The sequence below is a fragment of the Mastigoproctus giganteus genome, chromosome 12 (genome assembly GCF_048544385.1).
Source record: "Mastigoproctus giganteus isolate SK-2022 chromosome 12, ASM4854438v1, whole genome shotgun sequence".
NCBI lineage: Eukaryota > Metazoa > Arthropoda > Arachnida > Uropygi > Thelyphonidae > Mastigoproctus > Mastigoproctus giganteus.
In genome coordinates, this window is record NC_143586.1 from 59857933 (window position 1) to 59885798 (window position 27866).

Sequence of the window (27866 nt, forward strand, 5' to 3'; positions counted from 1 at the left end):
GGCGTTTTGTCAGTGATATACAGAAACTTTGCTAGCAGGAATAAGGAGGTGATTATCCCTTTGTATAAGGCCATGGTTAGGCTGCATCTTGAGTACTGTATACAGGTCTGGATGCCCCACTTTAGGAAGGATTTAGATCTGCTGGAAGGTGTGCAGAGAAGCACAACCAGACTGGTGGAGGGAGCAAATGGGTGCTCTTATCTAGGAAGGCTTCAGTTCTGCAAATTGCAGCATCTCAAGACTAGTCACCTGTGAGCAGATGTGATTGAGGTGTTTAAAGCCTTGATTGATTGAGTATGCTGAATGTTAATGGCATTCTTCCATTTGCTGAGACTACACATGAGGGACCATGAATTCAAGTTGAGGAATGATGGTTGCAGGAGATGTATGGAAGTTTGCTTTCAAGCCCAGTGGGGTGGGTGGTTGATTGTTGGAAACAGGCTTCCATCTTTGTTGTAGAAGTGGATGAGTTGAATAAATTCAAGAAAGAACTATACAAATTCTTGGCAGGTATGGATGGGTGAACTGTGTAGGTGTGTTTTTTTTTTTTTTTTTTTTTTGGCTGATGCTGTATAAGTTTGTGCTTTCTTGCATCATTTGCCATTACTACTATTACTACTTTTTTTTACATTTCCTGCCTGGTCAGTATCAATAGCTATTGTTTTTGTGTTTATTCTTTAGCATATTAATAAATCTGTCTTATCAGATTTTTTTCCCTTTGTTACATTAATTTATATATATTTTTAAGTATCTCTAAAATATTTCTTTATTAACAATCTCTCTCTCTCTGTGGTTTTTGGAACATACAGTAAACTCCCATTAAAACAAACTTCTCAAGGGTGTTTGATGAATCATTTTGTTGTACTGAATTTTCTTTATAATGAATATCGCTGAAATTTATTACAGAAGAACCATTATTTGTTCAAGCAGTTTCTGCTTTATTTTATTTCAGTATTTTCTCTAAAATCAAAAATAAATAAAATATCAATATTATTACTTCTGTAATAATATTACAGAAGTAATAATACAGTAAAAATATTTAAATATTTATTTAGAGGATTGGAAAGCATCTTGTATTTAATAAGAAATAGTATATCAAGGAAGTTTTGCTGTCATATTTCTGAATGTGTGGTTGCCTTCACATATTAATACATCAATTTTTATCCAACATTTTTATTTTATCTTTTTTTAGTTTTGGTGTATTAATATAAAAATTTGGCTACAGTGCAGTCATAAATGTGTGGGTGTTGATTTGGGATAATGCTAAGTTAATTCTAATGCTTGTTTTTTTTTTTTTTTTTTTTTGTTTTGTTTTGTTTTGTTTATGCTGAACAAGTGAACTGCTTACCACAAATGCAAAAGATACAAAATCCTGGAAACAGTAGGCTTCTTTCTGTATAGTCCCATACCCACTTTTCTTCAGTGTGAACTTTTATTTTAAAGATCTGCTAGAAAAAAGGTACCACTGTACAAATTTGTCATTTTATACATCTGATATTTGGAGTGGATGAAAATTTGCCAGAATACTACACCATATTGAATTTGACCATAATCATTCAAAAATATTAAAAACATAGTAGAAAGTGTAATGCTAATTTTTTTTGTAAAAGTTCCATTTTTCTGAATTCTGAATTTTCTAAATGCTGAATTATTTTATTTTAACACTTCCATTTTTGCATTTGATTCAGTTGAATCTTCTTAAGGCTTTATTTACAACACAATATTTAATAATAGTTTCATTCATAATTTCCACATACACTTTTCCTTTTGTTGTTAACCGATGTGTTTGAAATATAGGTGGATTTTGAAAATTATTCATTGTACTGAATTTTTCATCAGAAATATTTCATTCAAACAAGACTGCATGTGCATTATTAAGAAAAGTCAGATCGGACCTGTAAGTACTTTTTCATTATAGTGAAAGTTTTATTATAACATTGAAAAAATATTGCATTGGGATTTCATTGTGTATGGCATTATTTAAAAGTTGAGATAGGCATACAAATTTTGAGCCACTTCAAATCCCCCAAAATTCATAGTCTTGTTTCACGATGCATTCAGCAACCCAACACCAGTGACAAACTTACCATACCATGAAGTCTGTCACCACTCAACACTCTTGGAATGGTATATTTAAAGTAACTGTACAGATTATTTTAATGGCATTGGAGGAGTTTGTTGCTCATATTTGTACATATATTTTGCATGTAGAAGTATGTGTTCATGGACTAATTTATATGTTGTGCAGGCTGAAAAATCCAGTATAACTCATGGTGGGAACCCTATACCTTCTGCCTTAGATTGACTACAGCCTCAATTAATGAGAATTTTAGAAAGTTCTATAATTATCAGTGGAATTGAACCCAGACCTCTCCAAATGAGTTGTAGATAGTGATGTACTGTGCATACTTCCATGGAAGGTACCTACAGTTAGGGCAAAATGAGACTGACATGTTCCCTGAATTTTTTTTTTTAAAGTAATCAGCAAAGGAACTTGAATGTTGAAAAACACAACTGTTCACATATGTGATGGAAAGGAACTTAGTTCCAAAATAATTCCTTTATAAAAATCTGAATGTGTTTCAGTTTAAATTTATTTAAAAGGAGCTTGTTCAAAGGAATAAATTCACATGAACTTATTCCATTCAAGCTCTTATTCAAATAGCATTATAAACATCTAAAAATGACAGGATGACTAAATTTTGATTTCTGAATGAACTCTTAAGATACTTTAGTAGTATGCTAAAATTTAAAGGAAATAACTTCTGCTAATTATAGTTTTTAAATTTTTTTCCCTCACTTCATTAGGCAACTAAAGAACTAGACTCATTACGGTGTTCGTCAAGTGCTATAAGTCGTATAGCAACTACATCACTGGGTGCTCAACGGTTATTATGTATAGCAGCTTACGATGGTTTTATAAGTATATGGGATGCATCAACAAAGTTTCTCCTGAGATATTTAGAAAAGAATGTAATGCCTCCATGCTTTCTTCTGGTTTCTGGCAATTTCTTATATGCAACAACAACAGAAAGAGCTGTTTTGATTAATGACCTTTCTGTAAGTGTTATAAGTTAATTTCATTAAACTTTTTTTCTTTTTTTTTTTTATCTGCTAAGTAAAATTGTGAAGGTTAATTATGATAATATGTACACATACCCACTAGAGCACTAAACAAAATCATAGTTTTTAATCTGCTAACATCATTGTTGGTGAATTAAAACCACAGCAGAATGTTGTGATGTAAGTATGTTTCCAAGTTCTACCATTGTGTTACTTTAGTTCTCTATGTTCTTATTATGTTTTCATAATAATGGATCCCCATACAACTACCTAAAAATGGATTCTACTGGACAACTGTTCATGTCAGGAAAGGTATATTACAAAGTGGGATATTACCATCTCCCTCTACCCTCTTCACTGCAATGTTGAAATCCTTTCTAGCATCCTATCCTAACGTCAACTCATACGTTGATGATTTGAAGCTCTTTGTGACTTCGAAGGACCCTCAACACACACCAATAATGAACCAGGATTAGCAACACAAGTCAAGAACCTAACTGATTACTTAGAGGTGATAGAGTTACAGCTTACACATTCCAAGTTTGCTCACATGTCTATAACAAAGAGGCAAATAAGGAATAATGTCTAGTTCTACTTAGACTTAGGTCTCACTTGAGACAAAGACATTACCTTTCAGAAACATTAAGTGTTCGTGAAAATGTATGCTGCCATTTGGGCCACCCACCAAGAACTAACAGGATGCCAGAACTTAATGATAATAATCCAGTATATGGAGAGATGTCTTATCCTCATACTGCTGTATGCCTCTGCAATTTGCTCCTCTGCCCCTATATGCTACCAGAACAAATTCCTAGCCATGGAATACTGGATCTTATGATGGATGAATTGCAGGGTGGGTGATCAATTCACCCTCTCTAGATCCGTCTTACAAACAACACAAATATGACATCCTAGAGTTACATTTTTCTCACCAAGGGTATGTCTACTGTTACGAAACTTCCTTCTGGACAAATAGATTTTGTCTTCCAGAACAAATAAAATCCCCATTTGAGTCCGAGTAAAATCTCATGATGATCTTCCAAGCAGTGTCTTGTGTTAGTCCTGTCTTGGGTTGGCTACCCCTGTGTTAGCTACAGTGCAGGTCTGGTCTTTGGAAATTTTGTGGTTTGAGTGTAGTTCCAGTTTTTGAATATAAATAATTTAAACAGTAATACCAAAAATGAATATAAAATGAATGTATGTTAACTCATAAAATAACTGTTTTTATTAAACTTTTTTATAGTTAACATCATTTGCTAAATTATCAGGTGGGTGTCATATTTTTATTTACTTTTTTATTTTTATAAAAACCCCAAACACAAAAGATATTAGAACATATAGTACTTAGTACTATGTGTGGGTTGAAGGTTGAGAAGATGAAAGAAGATACTTGTTGACATTAGACTTGAATTTCTGTAGATTGTAATTTTCAGGAAATATGTGTGAAGGGAAGTTGGTTCTGTGAGTTTGAAGTTGGACAGGAAATGGATGTTTACTGGGTGCAGCATGTGTTTGGAAAAGAGGGAGAATTATAGAAGCAATTCAGAAGAACAGTGCCCATTGAAGTATATATAAAAAAAACATTCAGCAGAAACAGAACTTCTATGAGAGAGTGGAGACACTTTATAAGATATGAATCATTAATTAATCTAACTGCCCTCTTTTATGTGGTGTCTAGAACCCAGAGAGAGAGGTTATGGAGCCACCGTCCCAGATATATGGGAATAATATTCCATGGTAGAGTGGATTTGCAATTTGTACAGAGTGAAAAGCTGTTTGGAGGAAAACTAACTCTGACAGCTAAAGAGAAAACTCAGTTTTTTAGAAGAGGAAGCAATATTTGTAATGTGCTTATGCCAAGAGAGATTAGAAGTCGGGGTAATACCCAAGAGATATATCATCTTGCCTAAGAATCGGAGTGTCACCAAAGATAAGCATAGGAGCAGAAGAATCCTTTTTGCGAGATATAAAACAGGACTGAGTGTTAAAAGGATGAAATCAACTAAGTTGTCTTTGTCCCACTGGAGAATTACCTAGAGAGATCAGCATTTAATGAATTGGTAGCAGATATTCGAGAAGTTGAAACTGATTGAGCAGGGTGAGGTTTCTCAAACTGAAAAGTGGAATGCAATGTACTATCATCAGCAAAACTATGGATAGGATTTCCGGTAAATCGAAGAAGGTCATTAATATACAAGAGGAAAAGGGTGGGAGAAAGAACCGAACCTTGGGGAATACCAGTATTAGTGGACAAGTTAGAACACAGAGCTATCTTCCATCACCTGCAGTGAGCAGTCTGAGAGAAAACTGGATACCCAATTACAAAAAACAGTTGGAAAACCATAAGATGGAAGCTTATTTAGAAAAACTTTATGCCAAACATGATCAAAAGCCTCTGAAATGTCAAGAGCAACTACTTTAGTTTCACCAAACTTTTCCATTGATTTTGTCCATAGATGGGTAACAACACAAGCCAGTATATCACCAGGAATTGACACTGAGGGAATCAATACTGGCGATCATTAATCAGATGGAAGGTTTTTAGTTAGTTTAGGAGTTGGCAATTAGTGGATTTCTCCATTACTTTAGAAAGAGTAAAGTTATGTTCAATGGGGTGATAATTGCATGGGATGGATTTGTCACCCTTTCTTTAGCAACTGGCTGGATATGAGCAAATTTCCAAGCAGAAGGAAAAGCACTAGTGGAATAAGAAAGTGTAAAAAGGTGACACAGAATGGGACTATGCTCAGGAGCACAGGTGTTGAGAACAAGTGGAAAAATACCTGGAGCTTTCTTGGCAACAAGACAGTTCAAAATTTTTCTGACATCCTTTCGTTGAATGACCACAGGAAGCTTTGAATGGAGTGTACAGGGAATGGTAGAAGGTGGTTTACGAAGATCAATACACGAGTTAGAAGAAAAGTAGGATGTCAGCAGGTCAGTTTTATCTCTAGCTGAAGTGCCAATAGAACCATCAAGTTTTAACAGAGATGGGCAAAGGTTGCAGCCAACAGCCTTGACAAGAGTCTAGAATGCTCGACTACCATTTGGGGAAAAATGCAAGTTTCTACTCTTAGCCTGTTCAAAATCTAGTTTGGACATTTAATAACTGCCTTATAATTGTTGTGAGTTTGGTGTAGGCAAAAATCGAACCTGGAGATTTAGATACAAGCCAATTCCATAATGCAATATTCTTATTTTGACCAGCCTTAGTACATTTATTTGAAAAGCTAAGTTTAGACAAAGGATAAGATTTATTTTAAAGTGTAGTGTGGAGTAAAGGATTTCATCCTTATAAAAGAATATAAGGTATATTCGGGTCAAACGGCACCTGGGGTTTCTCCCATCTCTGTGTATGCACATTGTATCGGAAACAAAACACTGCCAAGCCAGAGATTTAAAAGTGTGTGGGTTGTGTAAGATGTGCCCATTGTTCCTCTGGCTTATTGGCTGCTGGGCCCCTATTGGGACCCAACGTTGCCCATACCCTGCCACATGGCACTGTCAAGCCAGAGATTTAAAAGTGTGTGGGTTGTGTAAGATGTGCCCATTGTTCCTCTGGCTTATTGGCCGCCGGGCCCCTATTGGGAACCAACGTTGCCCATACGCTGCCACGTGGAGGCTAGCCAGGTGTTACCAGTAAGTGATACTCTGGCAGGTTCTGCCGCCTACTTTCTGGGATTTCAGTGGCAAGGACCTAAAAAAAAAAAGATTGAAGTGATCATGGTTGATTTAGATAAGATTTTGTACAAGAGTATGGGGTTGTATGCTGAAAGGACAAGTTCTAGGAGCATGAAAGGTAGGGCAAAATTTTGTTGTAATTTAAGTTTGGATGTGTGGGATGAACGCTGTATAAGAGAAAGTATTGGGAGGGGAGACTGAAGACCGGGGGATGAAATAGGAAGGAAGGGGATCGATAATGAAGGTGACCCCAATTTTTTTTTTTCAGTGGGGCATACCTATGCCTCACCAGAGTGAAAATTTGGGGAGGCGAGAAGAGGGAATCTCTCCTCCCGGCCGGGGGAGTTTGAAGGAAAGATCCGTTTAAGGGAGAGTGGATTAAGAGTCGCTAATAGCCTGTCTCTATATCAAGGCCACCATAGTAATCCATGTACAGGTCTTATCCATTTCGGGACTGAGGAGTCCCATCCGAGAGTCAATAGTAGTCAGGTTAAGTTCAGAGATAGTCCAGTATTCCGTGGGAAAAACAATATTCTATACTTGGATCCGTTGCTGGAGTTTTTGTTGGTGGAGTGGGCCATTTGTTCCTTCAGGAGCAGAGACATCCTGTTTGGGCCTTGCTTTGGGACAAAGTCCCATCTTTGGTTTCATATTGTGATTTTTAAAATGGTTTATTCTTTAGTCTTTGGAGGAGGGACCAGAGGGAGCCCATCCCTGCATGCTTGACATCAGACACCAGTAGAAGTTTGTCTGTTCTGATGTGATGTTCATGGAATCAGGGATCCCATGTTAGGGTCCTCATATATGGAGAGTCCTTTGGGTTGGTATTCGCTGTCGGGAGTGCTTTGTCCTCAGTTCTGATGTACAGTGGTGATATAAGCCAAGATTATGGCGGTGGGAGGGTCTTTCTTCTGTAAAAGTGTTCCTGTGCGAAGTTGGTAAAGGCAATATAGGTCTCGCTGGATTCCAAGAGGTCTCTTGGTCCTTTGGATTAAAATGTATTTTGCTAATTAATACACACCTTAGGTCTTCATAATTGGGCAAATATATATTAGGTGCTCCCAGGTCTCTGGGATTTCGCAGGAGCATAGGGGGTTGTCTGTTAATCCCATTGTTATTAACTTTCCTCTGATGACCTTATTCCCAGTGAGTAGGTATGAGGACAGTAGGCCTGAGGAAAGCCAGACCGGCATTTCTGGATGAGTTTTTCTGAGGTCTGGAATGAATTTTTTGGTAATGACGCCCTTTGTGCTGTCATTCCAGCATTGCTGCCAGAGGTCATGTAAGTAATCGGTCAAACATCGGGTTTCCATTATGTGGTTGTTTGCTGTGTTTGAGGTGAAGTCTTTGAAGGTAGTAGCCTTTCCTCTAGTCAGGTTGGTTAGGATGCCAGACCGCACTACCTCCAGTTCCAGGGGGAAATCCCTCCCCTAGGGCCTGCAGGGTGTGGGTGCTGACCATGCAGCAGGCTCACACGAGTTGTCAGTAATATTGTCCTCTGGATAGTTTCTAGCTTATGCTGATTGGAGACCATTGTGGTTTTGTTGTACCAGACTGGAGCGGCATATGTAATAGCAGGATTTGCCCTTCTGAGCCTTGCCAGGACGCTCGGCCACCAAACAGTGTCGAACGCTCTGTCAAAGTCGACAGAGATGACAATGAAATATTTTTGTTCACAGGCTTTGGCTGCATTTATAATTTGATCCAGTGCATCAGTAGTAGATCTGCCTTTCCTGAAGCCATATTGGTTGTCAGAGTAGGTTTGCTGCAGAGTAATACTTCTCAATTCTTTGTTTCAACATGTATTCGAATACTTTACTTATTACTGATAGTAAGGCAATTGGACAGTAAGATTTTGGTAAGTCTTGCTTTTGGATGGATTTTTTAGGATTAGCCGGACACTCACTGTTCGCCAGTCGAGCGAGAAGCAGCATTCTCGTAGACAGTGTTGAACATGTTTAAGAAGAGCTGCGGAACGTATTCAATGGCTTTCTTTATGATTTCAGGTTTCAATGGGTCAAGGCCTGGAGTCTTTCTATTTTTTGTTAGATGGGCGGCGAGGTGTAAGTTCTGTTCCAAGAAGAACAGGACTTATATGCAAGTCCTGTTCTTCCAGAAGACAGGTCATCTGGAAGGTTATGGTGCAGTGGTTAGAAGTGGATCTGTGAAGTAGTTTTCATTGCTTTTGCCTAGTTGGATCTGCTGCAGTGTTGAAGGATTTACTGCTGGATGAAAAACAGTATTCAGGATGTTGTTTATGGATTCTATCCAGTTGGTGGTTGTTTGATTTAGTTGGGGGGGGTGAATAACTTCACCCCTGGGGAGTCTATTTGTGGTGATTTTGTACACCCCCCCCTCCAGGGTTTATTATTTCCCACTGTAGAGACTAGATTTTCCTATGCTAGTTTTTTCTTTTGCCGTATCAATGTTGTGTATTGGTTCCGCTTTTCCTTGTAGCTTTGTTTAAGGGCGTCAACCTTTGGTTCTGGTTGTGTCCTATGGGCACGTTGGAATGCTCGTCTTTTGGCATTCATCTCTTGTCGAAGGTTCTGCAGGTCTCGGTTCCACCACGGGACAGTTCTTGACTGAGGTTTTTACCTTGGGATGGCTGTGGAGGCTACGTTTTTAATGATTCTTGTTACGGCCCTTTGATGCTAGTTGGGGTCTGAGCTGTTGATGTTGGGCATGGAAATCTCGGGCTGCGGCAGTGATACTAGTTTGGAATAGTAGCCAATCTGCTTTAGTGATGGTGAATCTCTGGAGTTGTATTCTTGGAAGGGTACCATGATCAAGTGCTCTGGTTATCTGGAAGGTTATGGCGCAGTGGTCGGTAGTGGACCAGTCATTATGCACCGTCCAGTTTGAGATATGCCCGACGAGTGATCTAGTTGACAGAGTTATATCTATAGTAGACTCCCAGTGTGTGCTTGAGTAGGTTGCAAGGTTATTTGGGCGATTTAATACTGTGAATCTTACCATCCAATTGCCTTACTATCAGTCATAAGTAAAGTATTCAAATACAAGTTGAAACAAAGAATTGAGAAGTATTACTCTGCAGCAAACCTATTCTCTGACAATCAATATGGCTTCAGGAAAGACAGATCTACTATTGATACCCTGAATCAAATTATAAATGTAGCCAATGCCTGTGAACAAAAATATTTCCATGTCATCTCTGTCAACTTTGCCAGTGCATTCGACACCCTTTGGTGGCTGAGCATCCTGGCAAGGCTCAGAAGAGCAAATCTCCCTACAAATATCTTTAAATGCATTGCACAGTATCTCTTGCACAGGAAAATCACTGTGAGAGCCCCATACGCTCAAGTCACATGGCAGGTGCATAGAGGCTGTCCACAGGGCTCAATTCTCGGCCCCACGTTATGGAACATGGTACTTGACGAGTTTCTGAAAAAAGATTAGGAAATGTTACATCTTTGGCTTATGCTGATGACCTGGCCTTGATGCTTGCTGCAGGCAGCAGGACACAACTGGAAGCTTCTGGAAACAGAGCCCTCGAAACCCTACAGGAATGGGCAACTGAACACAATCTACAAATCTCTGCCGCTAAAACCTGCTCAGTCATCTGCAAAGGGACATCTGCACCCAAACAGACCACCACAGATAAAGATTCAAAATTAAACAGTTCAAATGGATACCCAGCTTTAATACCTGGGTCTCCTCCTGGATAATAACCTTACTTTTAAACCGCACCTCAAGTACCTGCAGAGGAAAATTAAAAACTATGCTTCACTATTTGCCATGATTACCAGGAAAGACTGGGGGCTAAAAAGTACAACCATCAGTCTATTCTACAAGATGGTCTTTCTATCTGCTATTACATATGCCGCTCCAGTCGGGTACATCAAAACCACAATGATCTCCAATCATCGGAAGCTAGAAACTATCCAGAGGACAATATTACTGACAATTTGTCGAGCCTGCTGCACGGTCAGCACCCATGCCCTGCAGGCCCTAGGGGGGCTCTCCCCCTGGACCTGGAGATTGTGCGGTCTGGCATCCTAACCAACCTGACCAGAGGAAAGGCTACCACCTTCCGAGACTTCACCTCAAACACAGACAACCACAAAATGGAAACCCGATGTTTGACCGATTACTTACATGACCTCTGGCAGCAATGCATGAATGGCAGCACAAAGGGTGCCATTACCAAAAAATTCACTCCAGACCTCAGAAAAACTCATCCAGAAATGCCAGTCTGGCTTTCCCCAGGCCTACTGTATGGGGCCATCAGAGGAAAGTTAATAACAATGGGATTAACAGACAACTCCCTATGCTTCTGTGGGCTCCCAGACACCTGGGAGCACCTAATGTATACTTGGCCAATCTACGAAGACCTAAGATGTGTATTAATTACCTAAATACACTTTAATCTACCTCTGAACTGGACTATCTGGATTTATCTGGACTATCTCTGAACCTAACCTCACTGCTATTTATTCTCGGACGGGACTCCCCAGTCCCGAAATGGATAAGACCTGGACATGGATTACTATGGTGGCCTTGTTATAGATATGGCGTATTAGCGACTCTTAATCCACTCTCCCTTGGGCGGATCTTTCCTTCCAACTCCACTGGCGGGAGGAGAGGTTTCCCTCTTCTCGCCTCCCCAAATTTTCACTCTGGTGGGGCATGGGTACGCCCCACTAAAGAAAAAAAAAGGTCACCTTCACTATCGACCCCCCCCCCTCCTTCCTACCTCGTCCCGCAGTATTCAGTCTCCCCTCGCAATACTTTCTCTTATACAGCATTCGTCCCACACATTCAAACTTAAATTACAACAAAATTTTGCCCTACCTTTTAGGCTCCTAGAACTCGTCCTTACAGCATACAACCCCATTCAATGCTCTTTAACGAAATCTCACCTAAATCAACTGCAATCACTTCAACCTTTTTTTTTTTTTAGGTCCTTGCCACTGAAATCCCAGGAAAGTAGGTGGCAGGACCTGACAGAGTATCACTTACTGGTAACACCTGGCTAGCCTCCACATGGCGGAGTATTGGCAACGTTGGTTCCCAAGGAGCCCAGCGGCCAATAAGCCAGTGGAACAATGGGCACAACATCTTACACAACCCACACACTCTTAAATCTCTGGCTCGACAGTGTTCTGTTTCCGATACAATGTGCATATGCAGAGATGGGAGAAACCCCAGGTGCCGCTTGACCTGAATATACCTTATACCTGATATTGTGAAACGGCTGTTGGTGAGATATTCCTCAAGTTGTTGTCCATTTCTGGATCCACTTTGCTCCTGACTTTGGCATACTAGCTTGAAGAGCAACAGTTCACGTCCATGCTGACGAGTATCCTGGCATTCGGTAGTTCAGCAGTTAGGTTCTGGAGACAATTTATAACCCGATGCTATTCCGAGGTCCGGAGTATATGGATACAGCGTAGAATTCACCAACAGGATAAATAATGTGGGCGCAGGCAGCCCAGGAATGGCAGAAATGAGTGATTTTGGTTGTAGTGAAGTATGGATTGCGAACCAATACAGCTGCCTAGTGAGTGTCGCCCTGGCACTGTACGATCTTATAGGTGGTGGGTATCCCTTAACTTCTTTGGCATGGGTGTAGGGTTCTTGTATCAGTAGTAGGTCTATATTTTCTTCTTCCGCTTTGCAGTGAAGCTGGCCAGCAACTGCACTTGCCCTTTGTGTATTATTTTGTAGGAAGCGTACTCTGATATTTGCTGTTTATGGTGTGGTTCCATAATTGATCCTTTGCTGGTGTAGACTCTTTGCGTTTAGATAAATTGGACAATTGCTGTCTCTGATGGAAGGCAAGTGGTGGATGTTTTGTGCTTTACAGTTTGCACATTTTGGATCTTCAGATTTATTTGGGCATGTGTTGAATTTATGGCCTTTTTGTGTGCAATAGCCACAAGTGGGCTCTTTTTGAGTGCACGTGTGACTGATGTGATCAAAGCAACAGCATTTAAAACATTTGGGAACAGCCACATGCTCTTTGAAGCGATGGGTGCCCCAGTTTATGTATATTCTGCTTTGGTGACTAATGGCCTGCCAGGCTTTGGATGACAATTTCACAACCCAGTTCATTGAGGTTCCATCTCGTGACTTGGTCTAGTATTTAGGATTAATTAGGTTGGTAGGATTATCGTCAGGGTAAAGATGCTGTAAATTCCTCTGGTAGATTTCAGTCTTAACTGCTGATGGGGTAAGTTCCTTATCCATGTCAAAGATTATTATAGATGGGCCTTTTTCTCTGGAGGCTCAGCTAGCACGCCCAAGGTGGGTAGTTTTGCATTGTTTAGGATTTGAGATGCATCCTCTTCAGTCTTGGTTTCAATTATTAGTCCCTTGTGTCTTGTCTTTCTAATTGATTTTATGCGGGTATTCTTTAGATTAGTGGACAGGTTTGTTATTAATGATTCCTTTATTTGTTCACTTGTTTGGGTGGCATCTGTAGTCACTGGTTTAAGCAGGACCAGATGCAGTTTTGGGAGGAGGGTCCTCCTTTTTTGGTGCGGTTGCAGTATTAGCTCTTGTTGGGTTTTTGTGGTTTGGATTCCTCAGCAATTCTGCATATGTAGTGGCACGCTGTGGCATTTGTTCACCCCTACACTGCATGAATGCATCTAATTTGGCACCATTTACCTCTGATTGGTAGTGGACCGTGAGGAGTATTGTTTCCAGTTTTGTCCAGAGTCCAACCAGCTTGCCATGGAGAGCTGTGATAATCCTATTTGTGGAATTCAACTTGAGAACAAACTTAAGGATTAAGTTTGTTCTCAAGTTGAATCCTGAGTTTCAAAACTTGGTCTAGAATGGGGGCCCTTAGGTAGAGCAGGGTCAATCTCCGGGGAGTCAGATTGTTTGCTGGACTCATTATCAGTGTTTTCTGTCTGGGTAGGTTGGATTTCCTCTTGTTCCTTTGCCTCCATTTGAGATCTTGTTTCCCGATCATGGGTCAAGAAATCTTTTGTTTCTTTTTCGGGGCGGGGGTCAGCTTGGGGTCTTCTGTCTTGTCTGTGAATTTGTTGACCAGTAAATCGTCTTTATCAGCATCTGTAGGCTGTGTTTGAAGTTGTTTTGGTGTTTCAGAAATTATGTTTTCAGTTTTATTATAATATATTTCAGTTTCAGTTTTATATTCCTTTAATTGAGGGGACCTTCTTCTTTTAAATGATGTATAAGGATCCAAGTTCTGATTACAAAATTTCTCTTTTTAAAAGTTTGCCAAAAATCTCGCGTTTTTACGATTACTGTAGTTCTTATAGACATCGGTTACGACCATGCAACTTGAGGGCACAGTTGATTTCATTAAGTAATTCATTTTACACGTGACAAATAATTAGTAAAAGTATGCAGCAACAATACACAATCAGTAGTGATAGATATTATTTGACAATTTTTATCACCTAACATGCAGTATTTAGCAGGTTTAAACAGTTCGCTCGTTACCGATCCAAGATGACAGCTAATATGGCGTCGCTATTGTTGTGATAGTAGCAGATCGGGAGCGCATGAATAAGGCATATAAAATAACTCTAGACTATTCAGAATATATTTTTTTTTTTTTTTTTGTAGCACAACTACTGAACCTTATAGGGATAATAATTAGGAATTATTTTGTGGGTTATTGAGGCTTCCCAAAAGCTTGGTCCACTCCAGTCAAAGCATGTATAGATTACATATACAGCCATCATGTTAGTATATGGGTTTACATAGGAAGTCACAAAAACGGTCATAATTCAAAAAATAGCTGTTCAATTGACACAAAAAGTTACATGCACATCCAGTTTAACTTCCTCTTTCAACTAGTACCATTTTCCTTCCAAAATTCGATGTTTTTTCATAAAAATTATAACTTTTTAATGGAGCTTACTTATACAACAACAGCAGGTTGAGAATGGCAATGAGAGAAGGCTCCATCAGAAAAGAAACCATCACCAAGTTGTGATCTAAGGTGCCTAGAGGATCACTCACCTCGACCATGTACTTGGAAGGGTTGTTTGTGGGAAAAAAGATCGAGAGTGGTAGCTGTGGGGATAGTCTGGTATTCTGGTAGATAAATGAACAATCTGTGTGAGGTCATTAGTAATTACAAAAGTTTCAGCATCTTGACCAGGCTCCATGTGACTAGAAAACAGAAGCTAGCTGGAGATGTGAATATTGAACCCACCAAGGAACTTACTTCACTGTTAGGAAAGTTGGACTAGAGAAAATACATTTCAAAGAAAGGAAGTCAAAGAGTTCCAAATAATTAGTGGAGTTTTTTTTTTTTTTTTTATGAAAACCCCAAACAAGAGAAGTATTAAAATCTATAGTACTTAGTACCATGCATGGGTTGGAGGGTGAGAAGATGAAATAAGATACTTGTTGACATTAGACTTGAACTTCTGTAAATTGTAATTTTCAGGAAATACATAAGATGGAAGGATGTTCCAGAAAATGGAAGCTGAAGGATTAAATGAGGAAGAAGAAAAAGTTGGCTCTGTGAGTTTCAGAATGGACAGTAAAAGGATGTTGACTGGTTGTGGCACATGTTTGGGCTGCTTTGGAAGAGAGAGTGGGAATTATAGAAGCTGATTCAAAACAACAGTGCCCATGGAAGTCTCTATAGAAATGGCATGCGGCAGAAACAGAACATCTATGAGACAGAGTGGAGAAATTCTGTTAGACCCAAGTCATTAATTAATGTAACTGACCTCTTTCGAATTGAGAGAGGTTTTGGGGGCACCACCCAAGATGTGGGAACAATATTCCATGGTAGAGCGGATTTGAGATTTGTACAGAGTGACTAGTTGTTTGGAAGAAAAGTAATGCTGAGAGTGAAAGAGAAAACCCAGTTTTTTAGATGCAGAGGAAGCAATATTTGTAATGTGCTTATGCTAAGAGAGATTAGAAGTCAGGATAATCCCCAATAGGGATATACGATCTTGCCTAGAAATCGGGGTGTCATTGAAGATAAGTGTAGGAGCAGAAGAATCCTTTTTTGCGAGATATAAGACAGGACTGAGTTTTAGAAGGATTGAAATCAACTAAGTTATCTGGGAGAATGATAGAGGCAACAGATGAATTTGAAAGATATGATCTGAGCAAATGTTGACATCAGAAGATTTAAAATAGTAATCCAGCCAAGGAAAAAAAGAATGAAAATCCAGGCACAGGTATCCCAGAAAGGAGAGGAGACAAGTCCATCAGAAAGTTTAATTGTTGTTAGGATTTATCTGTCTTCAATAGGCCATGTGTGTCTCTTGAATATCGATAGTGTGGTCTGAACCTGGGATGGTAACTTGAGCCTGTGGAAAGCCCATTTGAGGAGCCAATACTCAGAGATGATTTTGATTTGATTTGATTTGATTTTGGTTTTATTGGCGCAAAAACAACTCAGAGATGAGGAATACTTGTTTTTATGATGGAGCGGGTTGCAGATGCATATATGTCTACTGCATACAATGGTTTGAATGGATCTGACCATGTTAGATCTGTCAGTTACATGCTACACCTAAATTGGGCAGTTCTTGCGAGCAGCATATCTGCATGATGACATCGAATACAACCTCTAGATCGATGTAGATTTGAACAAGCGGGATGGTGCCCTCTCCCAAGATAGACTGGATGATTGTCAGGTGCTGTTTTAGTGAGATAATCATGGTTTCTGACTTCTGTGGATTGATGTATAGTCAAAATTCTTGAGGTAGGCAAACACTGATGAGAGAGGGAAGTATTGAATCCTTCCTCTACATATTGGGAGTCTTAATTGGCTTTGACTGTTGTGAGAATTTTTAAATCAATGACATATGCCAGGGTGTCCTGGGTAGCTAGTGGTACAGGGTAAACCACGAAGAGGAGGCCAGATAGTAGATCTCCTTGCAGAACTCTGGCCATGATCACTGTGAAGCATTTGCTATTATCCATACAGATTTTAACTGTGCAATCATGAAGTAGAGATGATGGGAAAATCAAAATGTCACCACCAATCTGCTTCTCAAACAGCTTGAATAGAAAGTGAACATTTACAGCATCAACTGCAGACTCAGTATTGAGATAGGTGACTGCAGGTTCTTCTCTGTTTTCAAATGCTGTGAGAATTTTCTTAGTGGTGGCCAGAAGGGTTTGGTTACTGTTGATCTATTTTTGGCGCATAATGAATTTGATAAGGTTATCTGGCAGTATCTGTCTAGTGAGGATAGGCAGTGGTATCTTTTCAAGCAACTTCAGCAGGGTTGATGAAGTTACAGATTGGCCAGTAATGTTTCATGAGTGATGGAGTATTTACTTAAGAACTGGTCTAAAAAGGTATTCCTTCCACTAGCATAGGAAGTACGGAGTTGATAACACCACTAAATTAAAGATGTACGGACCCTGGGCATTTTAATATAAACTGCAGGATATTATCAGATCCTATCAGAACTTACAGCGGTAGGAATTGAGTTTATTGCAGTGATCACGTGTTCTTCTGATATTGTTATAGTGGTCAGTAGTTTCGGGATGGCATCAGTGGTCAATAGTGGTGAATCTGGTGATGAGCTAATTCAAGCCAGGACTATGGCTCCAACTACAGTATAAATCCAGGAATATTCTTATATAGAATTTTGCTGATGTGAATAGTTCTGTCCAGGTATGATTTAATGTCTCTGGATATGAGATGGTTAAATTCCATGCGAGCTTTTGAGTGTTGAGGAACTATGTCTGCAACTTCCTGAGACTGCTTCTGCTACAAACTGTGCAGGTGCTATTTGAGGTTGAAACTCCTCTTTACATGGAGCGACCACCAAGGCTTTAGAATGAGGAGTGATTGTGATCTTTTTTTGTGGACGCATAACTCGTGACAGTTGACTGTGACAGGGACTCATAACAATTGGTTATGAAAGTAACAGGTAATTCAACATCACAAGGCTCAAGGATGAGTCTTGGGAAGAAGAAAGTCCAGAGATGAGAAGTTAGGAAAATAAAGTGGGTGCTTCAGATTTTCAAAACCACACCTGATTGCAAAGTCTGTTGTGAAAGCAGCCTTTGAGCAGGAGCATTATTGGCTAGAAGGTATGCACCTTTAGATAGCTTCCTGTCTCTCACAAACTTTATAGCCTCTATTAACTTTCCTTGGAGATAATCTGCAAGGAAGATGATACCTTTAAAGTCCCAGGAGACTGACAGCATTACTTTGTTGGCAGACAATTGAATCTTGTCTTTTTTGGGGGTTGGTGAAAATAAATGTTTAATTTTGCTCATCTGTTTTGTTTCTAGGTCATAGCAATGTACCCATCATTCATCCATCGACCCAATTTGGTCAAGAAAAAATCAACTGTTCAATCAACAAAGCTCTAACAATTGTGCAGAACACTCCTGTGAAGCTTTGGAGGTGTCAAAAATATCAGAATCCATCAGGCTACCACATTAGATATGTGTAAGAACTCATGTGTTATGGTGCAAACTGACCCACAGCTAGTGTTCATCTCATTTGCAATAAAATTTATAGTCACACATCTTTCTTCAAGAATTAATTGTTCCACTTTAGCTGCAATGGCTGGGTCTGTTTTATTACTGACTAAACATCAGTAATAATGCAGTAGTTAGCTTTAAATTAAAATAAATCAATCAATAATATTAATTTTTATTTAATTAATAAATTCATTTTAAGAAAACTTAATACAAATTTTCTTAATATGTAAGGTTTTTTTTGGTTTTTTTTTTTATTTCATTCCCTGTCAGACAAAAACTTTGTGTTTTTTTTTTTTGTTTAACAGTAGTCAAATTTTCTCTGAAATTGTTGCCTGATTTTCCTACTGAAATAAAGCAAACATCTTTGAGACCCAGCATGAACAAGGTTTTGACATCAATTGTTTATATTGAACATGAAAAACCATTGAGTTTTGATATACCAGTGTATCATACATTATCTACAATTTTTATTTACATTACAGTTCTTCAAAATAAGAGATTGACTTATTCTCTCTATGAAATATTGAACTTTTAAAAAGTTTGGGGACTGAACTAATATTTAGTAAATGATGAAACTTATCAGGCATTGTATACACTGATTCCAGTGCTTCTCCAACTTCTGGAAGCAAGGAAATTCTTGAATGGAAAGCACTGGAGGGTTCAAGGATGTTGTCATGATGTTAGCACTAATTCCCTGAAGTTCATTTTCCCATCTATTTCCTCCAAACAATGTGTTGCACAATTATCATGGAATTGTTTTGCAGTACAGCTGAATTCCTGGCTCATTTTTTGATTATATGGTACAAATTTGTAATGAATAATGTTTAGATTTTCTTTTCTCTTTTCTTTTTTTTTTTTGGCCTTGTAGATGACAGTCTTTCATTAAGAGGACTGGGCCTTTGTATCTGGGTCATAGCATACATCCACAATCAGTGACTACTAATAATGGAAGAAACAAACTGATGAAGATCCTGACATACAAGAACTTTCTGCTTGCTGTGATCATTTCTTAGGATACATGCTACAACCTTTGTTGAAATGTGTTGAATTCCCAAACCTTTTGTCAAAATTGATTGACATGTTTCATAAAAGAAATACCAATTTTGCAAGCAACTTTGTGGATAGTTAAATATTAATCGCCCCTGATGAAATCATGAACACACACAATCATTAGGTCCTTGGTTTTTTGAAGTTGAAGGGCAGCCAGAGCAAGGATCATCTTCAACAAGCAGCCCTCTTTAAACTTTGCAAACCACTGAAGAGCCTTCAAACTTCACTGAAGAGTCACACAACAGTACCATCTCTGAAAACTGTTTTTAACATTTCATGGGTTTTTGTTGCACTTTTTCCTAGTCTAAAACAAAATTTGTTGCAAGGTAAAATCACTCATTTTAAAATGAAATGAAATGCATAAAACACCTATTCACCTCACACTAATTCAGACTGATTGCAGATAAATGGGTGATTCATCTTTTACTATGTCTAAATGAGTCACTGTTTTGGATATGCTGTAGTGAAGTTACAATTCACTACAGCGCTGCAGTTTCAAAATACAGTCTGCTCCCAATCTTTTTGATCACACCTCATATAATTATTATCACAATGAAAAACGTGTCCTGACTTATTGTGATCTGCCCACATAATAACATCTACTAATAATTGAGTTTCATAAGGTACATTTACAGAGTACATTTATAATCCGTCTTATTCCAATTAATATTTGCAGAGTGGGAAAATGGAGCATTATTATAGCTGGCCATCCTCACCAACTGGCTTAGATTTCTCTGATGGTTATATTTTGTCTTGCTCTTTTGATGGACTGGTCAGGAGTTACAGAGAACAGGTATGTATCAAAACTGAATTTATAGATAATTTTTATCTGTGTATTGTATATGTCATTAGTATTACTGTAATTAGTACTGCTAATAACATATACAATACTCAGATAAAAATTACATATTGCCACATCCCCAAAATTACATGATTTAAATGAAAATAAAATATTTTATGTGGTTACGTTGTTTTTGACATAAAATAATATGTGCCTATGCAAAATTAATTCTTATTTTGCTTCAAGGTGGATCTGATTGTGAAACCTATAAATGTTGAATACAGATACAGTATAGAATACTTGAATATAGAATATTTGAAAAATAAAGTAATTTAGAGGCAAGGAACTACTGATGTCATGTTCTCATGACCATGACTTTTGGGAGCAATGAAATATGAATCACTTGCAACATGGTATCGCCAGTGTTGTTGCATGAGAACACTACTATGGACGTAGCTGAGTGGTCAGGAGTGCAGTAGCACATGCTCTTTGAGCGGACTGGGGTTCAAGCCCGTGACTGCTAAATACAATTAAAGTTTGTACTGATCGATTTATTGTAAACTCCACTGACCCGGAGGTCATGCCAGAGTATAAACAAGAATTTTTTTTTTTCTTTTTTTTTCATTGCATTACTTTAGACACATTAATTTGAATTTTTGGGTAAATATAAGTCTTTAATAATGTCAAAAAATTAGGTTGATTTTAAATTGCATTTACATCAGCATTTTGTTTAATCAAAGCAAATTGCAAAGCATCATTTCATGATAAAGGTAGATTGTCCAACCCTCCCCCCCCTCCAACTCCAGTAGCTTGAAACTTATTTTCTGAGTAACAGAATGATGAATTGATTCCCTTGATAAAATTATATTTAAGACAAAGCCAAAAAAAAATATTTAAATTAAAGTTTCCAAAAAAGTATATATACAGTGGATTCTGATTATTAGGGCCACCGGTTAATAGAGGCAGCTGTTTATTTGGGGCAAATCTTAAAAAAACAGAACCCAATCGAGAAAATAGCCAGGATTTATTTCGCTTAATTGGGACAACATGCCGTTTAATCGGGGCAGGAGACCTCAGCACTGGAGATTATCCTACGATTGTCTCCAACTGTACCACATGGTTCGGTCAGATTTATGGAGGTCACAACCATAAAACAATAAAAACAATTAGCAGTCACCTGTTTATTGGGCTTTTCTGTTAGTGCAATCTGTCATAAACGGATAGTAAACTCGATCTTATTGAATTTGTAATAATATCAACAGCTGGAATTCTGTGGATTATTATGGTGAAATGTGTTTACACTTCCATGGGATCTTCAATCATATAAAAAAATGAATTTTCAGAATCTTCTCTTCATTCCTATTTTTAAAGCTTTGTAACTTGTTACTCCGTTCTCACTTGCACGTATCGTGTTACTACCCCCATATTAATTATTCCGATTATCACATATATTCTTCCGATTTTCACATATCATTTAATTTTTTAATTGGTAAGGTAAGGTAGTAATGGGTAAATTTGTGATTAATATATCGTTACTTTTATAGTCTGTGGATAATATTCCTCCTATTTTTGCTAATTAGAATTAAAATTGTAAATATATAAATGTGAATATACAGTTTGTGAATATATAAATTTTTATATATTCACAAACGTGATCACAATTACCGATGCTTACTACACGTCGTATAGTGAACAGTACTTTACTATGGTGAGTCCATCGTAATGCGATTTGATTGCACAGTGAACCAATTGTAAAGCGGAGATTCATTGTATTTTTAACTATTTACTTGAAACTTCGGATAATTGAGGCTGCTGCTTAATCGGGCCAAAATGCACTACTGTCCCAAATAACTGGAATCGACTGTATATATTTTTGGAAATTATACTTATATCCGCTATACATTCTAGGTGTGAATGAGTATTTTATATATTCAACAGCCATTGGGCTTTCAACTACATCAAGTAAATGAATCTTGTGAACCTACAATAGAAAGTCTGCTGCCCATAAAACAAAATATTTTCATTTTCACATTGAGTGCATAGTGAAGAATCAAACCACAGCTGCCAGATTTATTCCTACAGCTACTACAGTATTGCACAGGGATGAGATAAATGCTACACTCTCGTGGCAGATTGAAGAGTTCTGAGTAACTCTTCAATTCCTAATGATTTGCATCACAGGAATTAATAAGGATGCATCATCATTGTATCAGCATTTAAACTGGAAAAAAAATATATTTTTTGTGAGTAAATAAAATTTCAAAACTCTTGTATTTTCATACTGTATTTAATATTGTGATGAGCTATATGATCCAAGCAGAAGCGAATGGAAAAGGTCAATAATCTGCTCTGTTGGAAGTTAGCTGCTTAACATATGCAGAATACGTTAAAATGGGAAAAATATGGGCATGAGAAGCTTGCAATCAAGAAACATGGGTAGGGCATAGTTGTTATACATTAAATTATGATCATCAGCACTTCATTATTTTTATGCTACATTATTGAAGCAATTTTGTTCTTGCGTTTCTTGATTGTGGTCTTCTCATTTCCAAATTTTAACCAACAACCAAAAGAGGATAAAAGAATTAAATAGGAATAAAATAATAAGTTAATAAATTAATCATGTAGCCATGCTGTACAATGCACAAACTACCAGTGCATTTTCTGTTTACCTCTTACTTGAATTTTGATGTTCAATTTCATAGTTCATGTATGTTTAGATTTATTGTTCAGAAACTGAGGGGGATCCCAATTGCCAGGTACTAAGATTGCCTATTTTTTAGACATTTTGCCTCTAATAACAATAGACTGTATAACATTCAATTAAAAAATAGACATGCTACTAACCATTTTGGATAAGCCACACACATGCAAACAAAAAACCATGAATGTTACTTACTGTTTCCAGAAAGTCCACATGAATACAGAAAATGAGTGTTTATAATAGATTGTAGTCCACCCCCCAAGTTTTGCTCATAGGTCCAGTCAGTTAATTTTGACAAAAGGTCCAAGATTAAACTAGATATATAATATAGCTATAAATATAGCATTAGCATTAGCATTAGTAGAGGCATTTGATGCAAGAAAGCAAGCTTATGCAGCATCAGCCAAAAAAAAAAAAAAAAAAAAACCCACTTCCACTTCACCCCTCTGTTCGTTCAAAATACCTGTCCAGCTGAGCCTTAAACTTATTTAGGCTATCAACCTCCACCACAAGGGATGGAAGTCTGTTCCACCAACCAACCACCCGCTGGCTAAAGGCAAATTTCCACACGTCTATCCTACATCTGTCTTTCCTCAATTTGAATTTATGCCCTCTCAGGTGATTTTTCTGAGCTAGAGGAAGAATCCCATCAGCATTGAGCATGCTTAAACCATTCAAGGCTTTATACACCTCTATCAGATCACCTCGCTGGTGCCTAGTCTCCAGACACTGTAATTTGCAAAACTTAAGCCTTTCTTCGTAAGAGCACCCCTTTGTTCCATTCACTAATCTTGTTGCCCTTTTCTGTACTCGTTCCAGCAGCTCTACATCCTTCTTGAAATGAGGCCTCCAGACCTGTATACAGTACTCTAGGTGTGGCCTGACCATTGCCTTATACAATGGAATAATCACCTCCTTATCCCTGCTGGAAAAATTCCTGTATATCATTGACAATACTCCATGAGCTACTCTTGCAGCCCGTTTGCACTGCTCAGAGAACTTCATATCTGCCTGCACAACCACCCCCAAGTCCCTTTCATTCTCTACCACTGTCAGTGTAGTACCACAGAGTTGATACGTTGCTCTGGGGTTGCTGTTTCCCATGTGTAGTACTTTACATTTGTCAATGTTAAACTTCATTTGCCACCTCTCAGCCCATCTGCTCAACCTTTCCAGATCCTGTTGCAGCAGCATAGTGTCAGTAGTGTCCTTGACAACCCTGCCAACCTTTGTATCGTCTGCAAACTTGGACATTAAGCCCGATATACCATCATCAATATCATTTATAAATACAGAAAACAATAAGGGACCCAACACTGAGCCCTGAGGGACTCCACTAATAACATCAGTCCACGATGAGCAGTGTCCATTGATTACCACTCTCTGTCTTCTCCCCCTCAACCACCCCTTTATCCATAGCAGCAATTTGCCTCCAATGTCACACTGCTCCAATTTGTGTAGCAGTCTTCCATGTGCAACAGTATCAAAAGCCTTTCTAAGATCCAAGTATATAATATCAAAGTTATTCCCTGCATCCAGTTCTTTTGTGACTGCATCATAGTATCCAATCAAGTTGGTCAGGCAAGACTTCCCCTTAACAAAACCATGCTGTGTCTGAGCTATAACTGAAGTCGTGTCTAAATGATCCTGCAGTGCTTCTTTAACCAGTGCCTCCATTAATTTTCCTGGAACAGAAGTTAAGCTCACAGGTCTATAATTACTTGTGTCAGCCTTTGATCCTCCTTTGTGAATTGGGGTCACATTTGCACATTTCCAGTCTATGGGTACCTCCCCTGAGTCCAAGGAAGCTCTCATAATTATGGCTAAGGGTTTGCTTACTTCCTTTGCTGCCTCCTTTAATATAACTGGATAGATCCCATCCACCCCGGGTGCCTTTCTTGTGTTAATCTTCAACAGTTTCTCCTCCACTTTACTCCCAGTTATTTCAAGATTCTGTAGCTTACTGCTAGAGTTGAATACACCTCTGGCATTCCCCTTGCTGAATAACTCCTCATGTGTGAATGTCAATGCAAAATATTCATTTAGTTTGTTAGCTACCTGAGCAGGATCATCAACACTTGACCCATCAATATCAAGTGGACCAATCTGATTCATCCCCTTCCTTCTAGAGTTTACATAAGTAAAGAACTCTTTGCTGTTTTTCTTTGCATCCCTTGCCAAGGATTTCTCGTAATCTGCCTTCGCCTGCCTAACCTCCTTTGTAACTTGGTTGCATATCAACTTGTATCTATCATAGGCTTCTGTGTCATGTGTTAATTTGCATGTATCCCATGCATTTTTCTTCTCTGCCATATGCCTCATTAGTTCATCTGACATCCATTTTGGCCTAAACCTTGAACAATATTTCTTAGTTGGTATGTAAAGCCTAGTAGCTTCCAAGATAAGTTCTTTGAATGCTTCCCATTTTGAATTTGCTGTTGGTAACATCATCAGTTGGTCCCACTGTATAGAATTTAAATACTGTCTCAGTCCATCGTAGTCGCCTTTACGGAAGCAATAACCCTTCCCTTTACCCCTAATGGTAGTTACCTCTTTGAGTAAATCCCACTTCAGCACACTGTGATCACTGCCACCTAGTGGTTCATTTATCTGCAGATTCTTAATGCATGAAGAATCACTGCTGATAATCAAATCAAGAGTATTACTTCCTCTAGTTGCCTCCCGAACATGCTGATGTAGAAAACAATCGTCCAATAAATCCACAAAAGTCCTGCTAGTGTGTGAGTAACCAGCCCCCAAATATATACACAATCATTCAGGGTGATTCATACATATGTTACCATTGTAATGGTGAAAAGTATAAATATAAAACACTATAAACAGCATTTTTTTTATTTTTTCCTTTTTTACACAATTGCACAGAAAATTTAAAAATGAAAAATAAGAAAATGTGTTTGTGAGGATTGATAATGAAATTAATAAAAAGTTGAGAGGCGAAAAATCAAAAATAAGAATTATTGCTTTTTGTGGAGAGTATTTTCAGTATATACAATATATACACTGATGAAATTGCAGACCTCAGAGTAATAAGTTAATTAACTGTAGAGTATTGGGAATAAATGTTTAAATTTAATTATATTTTCTAGCTCAATTTGTAACTGCTTTTCATATAGAATTTGATCAAATTTTGAGGAATTTGGTTGTTTGCTAATTTTGATAAAATAATATTCCTGTGGATTTTTCAGATAACATTAGACAAAAGTGCACAATTTCGAATTTTAAGTGTTTCTTTTATCATATAAATTAACTATGAATAACAAAAATAACAGAAATCATTTTTTCTGTGACTTCTAAGTCCAGGAAAGTAAACTTAGCATTAGCAGAGGCATATGATGCAAGAAAGCAGGCTTATCAGCCAAAAAAAAAGAAGAAGAAATAAAAAAAAAAAAAAAAGTTCAATTTCGTTCATCAATTCACTCCAAAAGTCAAAAGTTTGTCCACTTCTTCCTTGAATTTATTTAAGCTATCAACTTTTACAATCACAGATGGCAGTTTGTTCCAACAATCAACTACCCACTTCTAAAAGCAAATTTCCAGACATCTATTCTACAACTGTGTTTCCTCAATTTGAGTTTATGCCCCCTCAGGTTTGTAATCTGAGCAAGAGGAAGAATCCCATCAGCATTGAGCCTGCTCAATCCATTCAAGGCCTTATACACCTCGGTCAGATCACCTTGCAGGTGCCTAATCTCCAGACACTGCAATTTACTGAACTTAAAGCCTTTCTTGGTAAGAACACCCCCTTTGTTCCTCTCACCAGTCTTGTTGTCCTATTCTGTACTCATTCTAGCAACTTTACATCCTTTCTAAAATGAGGCCTCCAGACCTGTATGCAGTACTCAAGGTGTGGTGTGACCATTGCCTTATACAAGGGGATAATCACCTCCTTATCCCTGCTAGAAAAATTCCTGTATATCATTACCAAGACCCCATGACTTGCTCTGGAAGCCTGTCTGCACTGCTCGGAAAACTTCATATCTAACTGCGCAATTACCGCCAGGTATTTTTTTCATTCTCCACTACGTGAGTGTAGTACCACACAGTTGGTACATTTCTCTGGGGGTTACTACTACCCACATGGAGTACTTTGCATTTGTCAATGTTAAACTTCAGTTGACACTTCTCAGCCTATCTACCCAACTTTTCTAGATCCTGTTGCAGTAGCATACTGTCATTAACAACCCTGCCAACCTTTGTATCATCTCCAAACTTCAACATTAAGCCTGATATACACCGATGAGCCAAAACATTATGACCACATATCTAATATGATGTTGGTCTTCCACGTGCAGCCAAAACAGCTCATTAGCATTAGCATTAGTAGAGGCATTTGATGCAAGAAAGCAAGCTTATGCAGCATCAGCCAAAAAAAAAAAAAAAAAAAAACCACTTCCACTTCACCCCTCTGTTCGTTCAAAATACCTGTCCAGCTGAGCCTTAAACTTATTTAGGCTATCAACTTCCACGGCAAGCGATGGAAGTCTGTTCCACCAACCAACCACCCACTGGCTAAAGGCAAATTTCCACACGTCTATCCTACATCTGTCTTTCCTCAATTTGAATTTATGCCCTCTCAGGTGATTATTCTGAGCGAGAGGAAGAATCCCATCAGCATTGAGCATGCTCAAACCATTCAAGGCTTTATACACCTCTATCAGATCACCTCGCTGGTGCCTAGTCTCCAGACACTTTAATTTGCAAAACTTAAGCCTTTCTTCGTAAGAGCACCCCTTTGTTCCATTCACTAATCTTGTTGCCCTTCTCTGTACTCGTTCCAGCAGCTCTACATCCTTCTTGAAATGAGGCCTCCAGACCTGTATACAGTACTCTAGGTGTGGCCTGACCATTGCCTTATACAAGGGAATAATCACCTCCTTATCCCTGCTAGAAAAATTCCTATATATCATTGACAACACACCATGAGCTACTCTTGCAGCCCGTCTGCACTGCTCAGAGAACTTCATATCTGCCTGAACAACCACCCCCAGGTCCCTATCATTCTCTACCACTGTCAGTGTAGTACCACAGAGTTGATACGTTGCTCTGGGGTTGCTGTTTCCCATGTGTAGTACTTTACATTTGTCAATGTTAAACTTCATTTGCCACCTCTCAGCCCATCTGCTCAACCTTTCCAGATCC

General features: G+C 38.4%; 1 protein-coding gene across 1 annotated transcript in view; it reads left to right on the top strand.

Annotated features, from left to right (window-relative positions):
• LOC150077095 (uncharacterized) overlaps positions 1-27866 on the top strand; it is a 282019-nt gene that overhangs the window by 180950 nt on the left and 73203 nt on the right. The window contains exons 11-12 of the mRNA XM_090386247.1: positions 2809-3060; positions 19898-20014. Coding sequence (XP_090242373.1) covers positions 2809-3060; positions 19898-20014 — 369 coding nt within the window. The remainder of the gene's footprint in view (positions 1-2808; positions 3061-19897; positions 20015-27866) is intronic.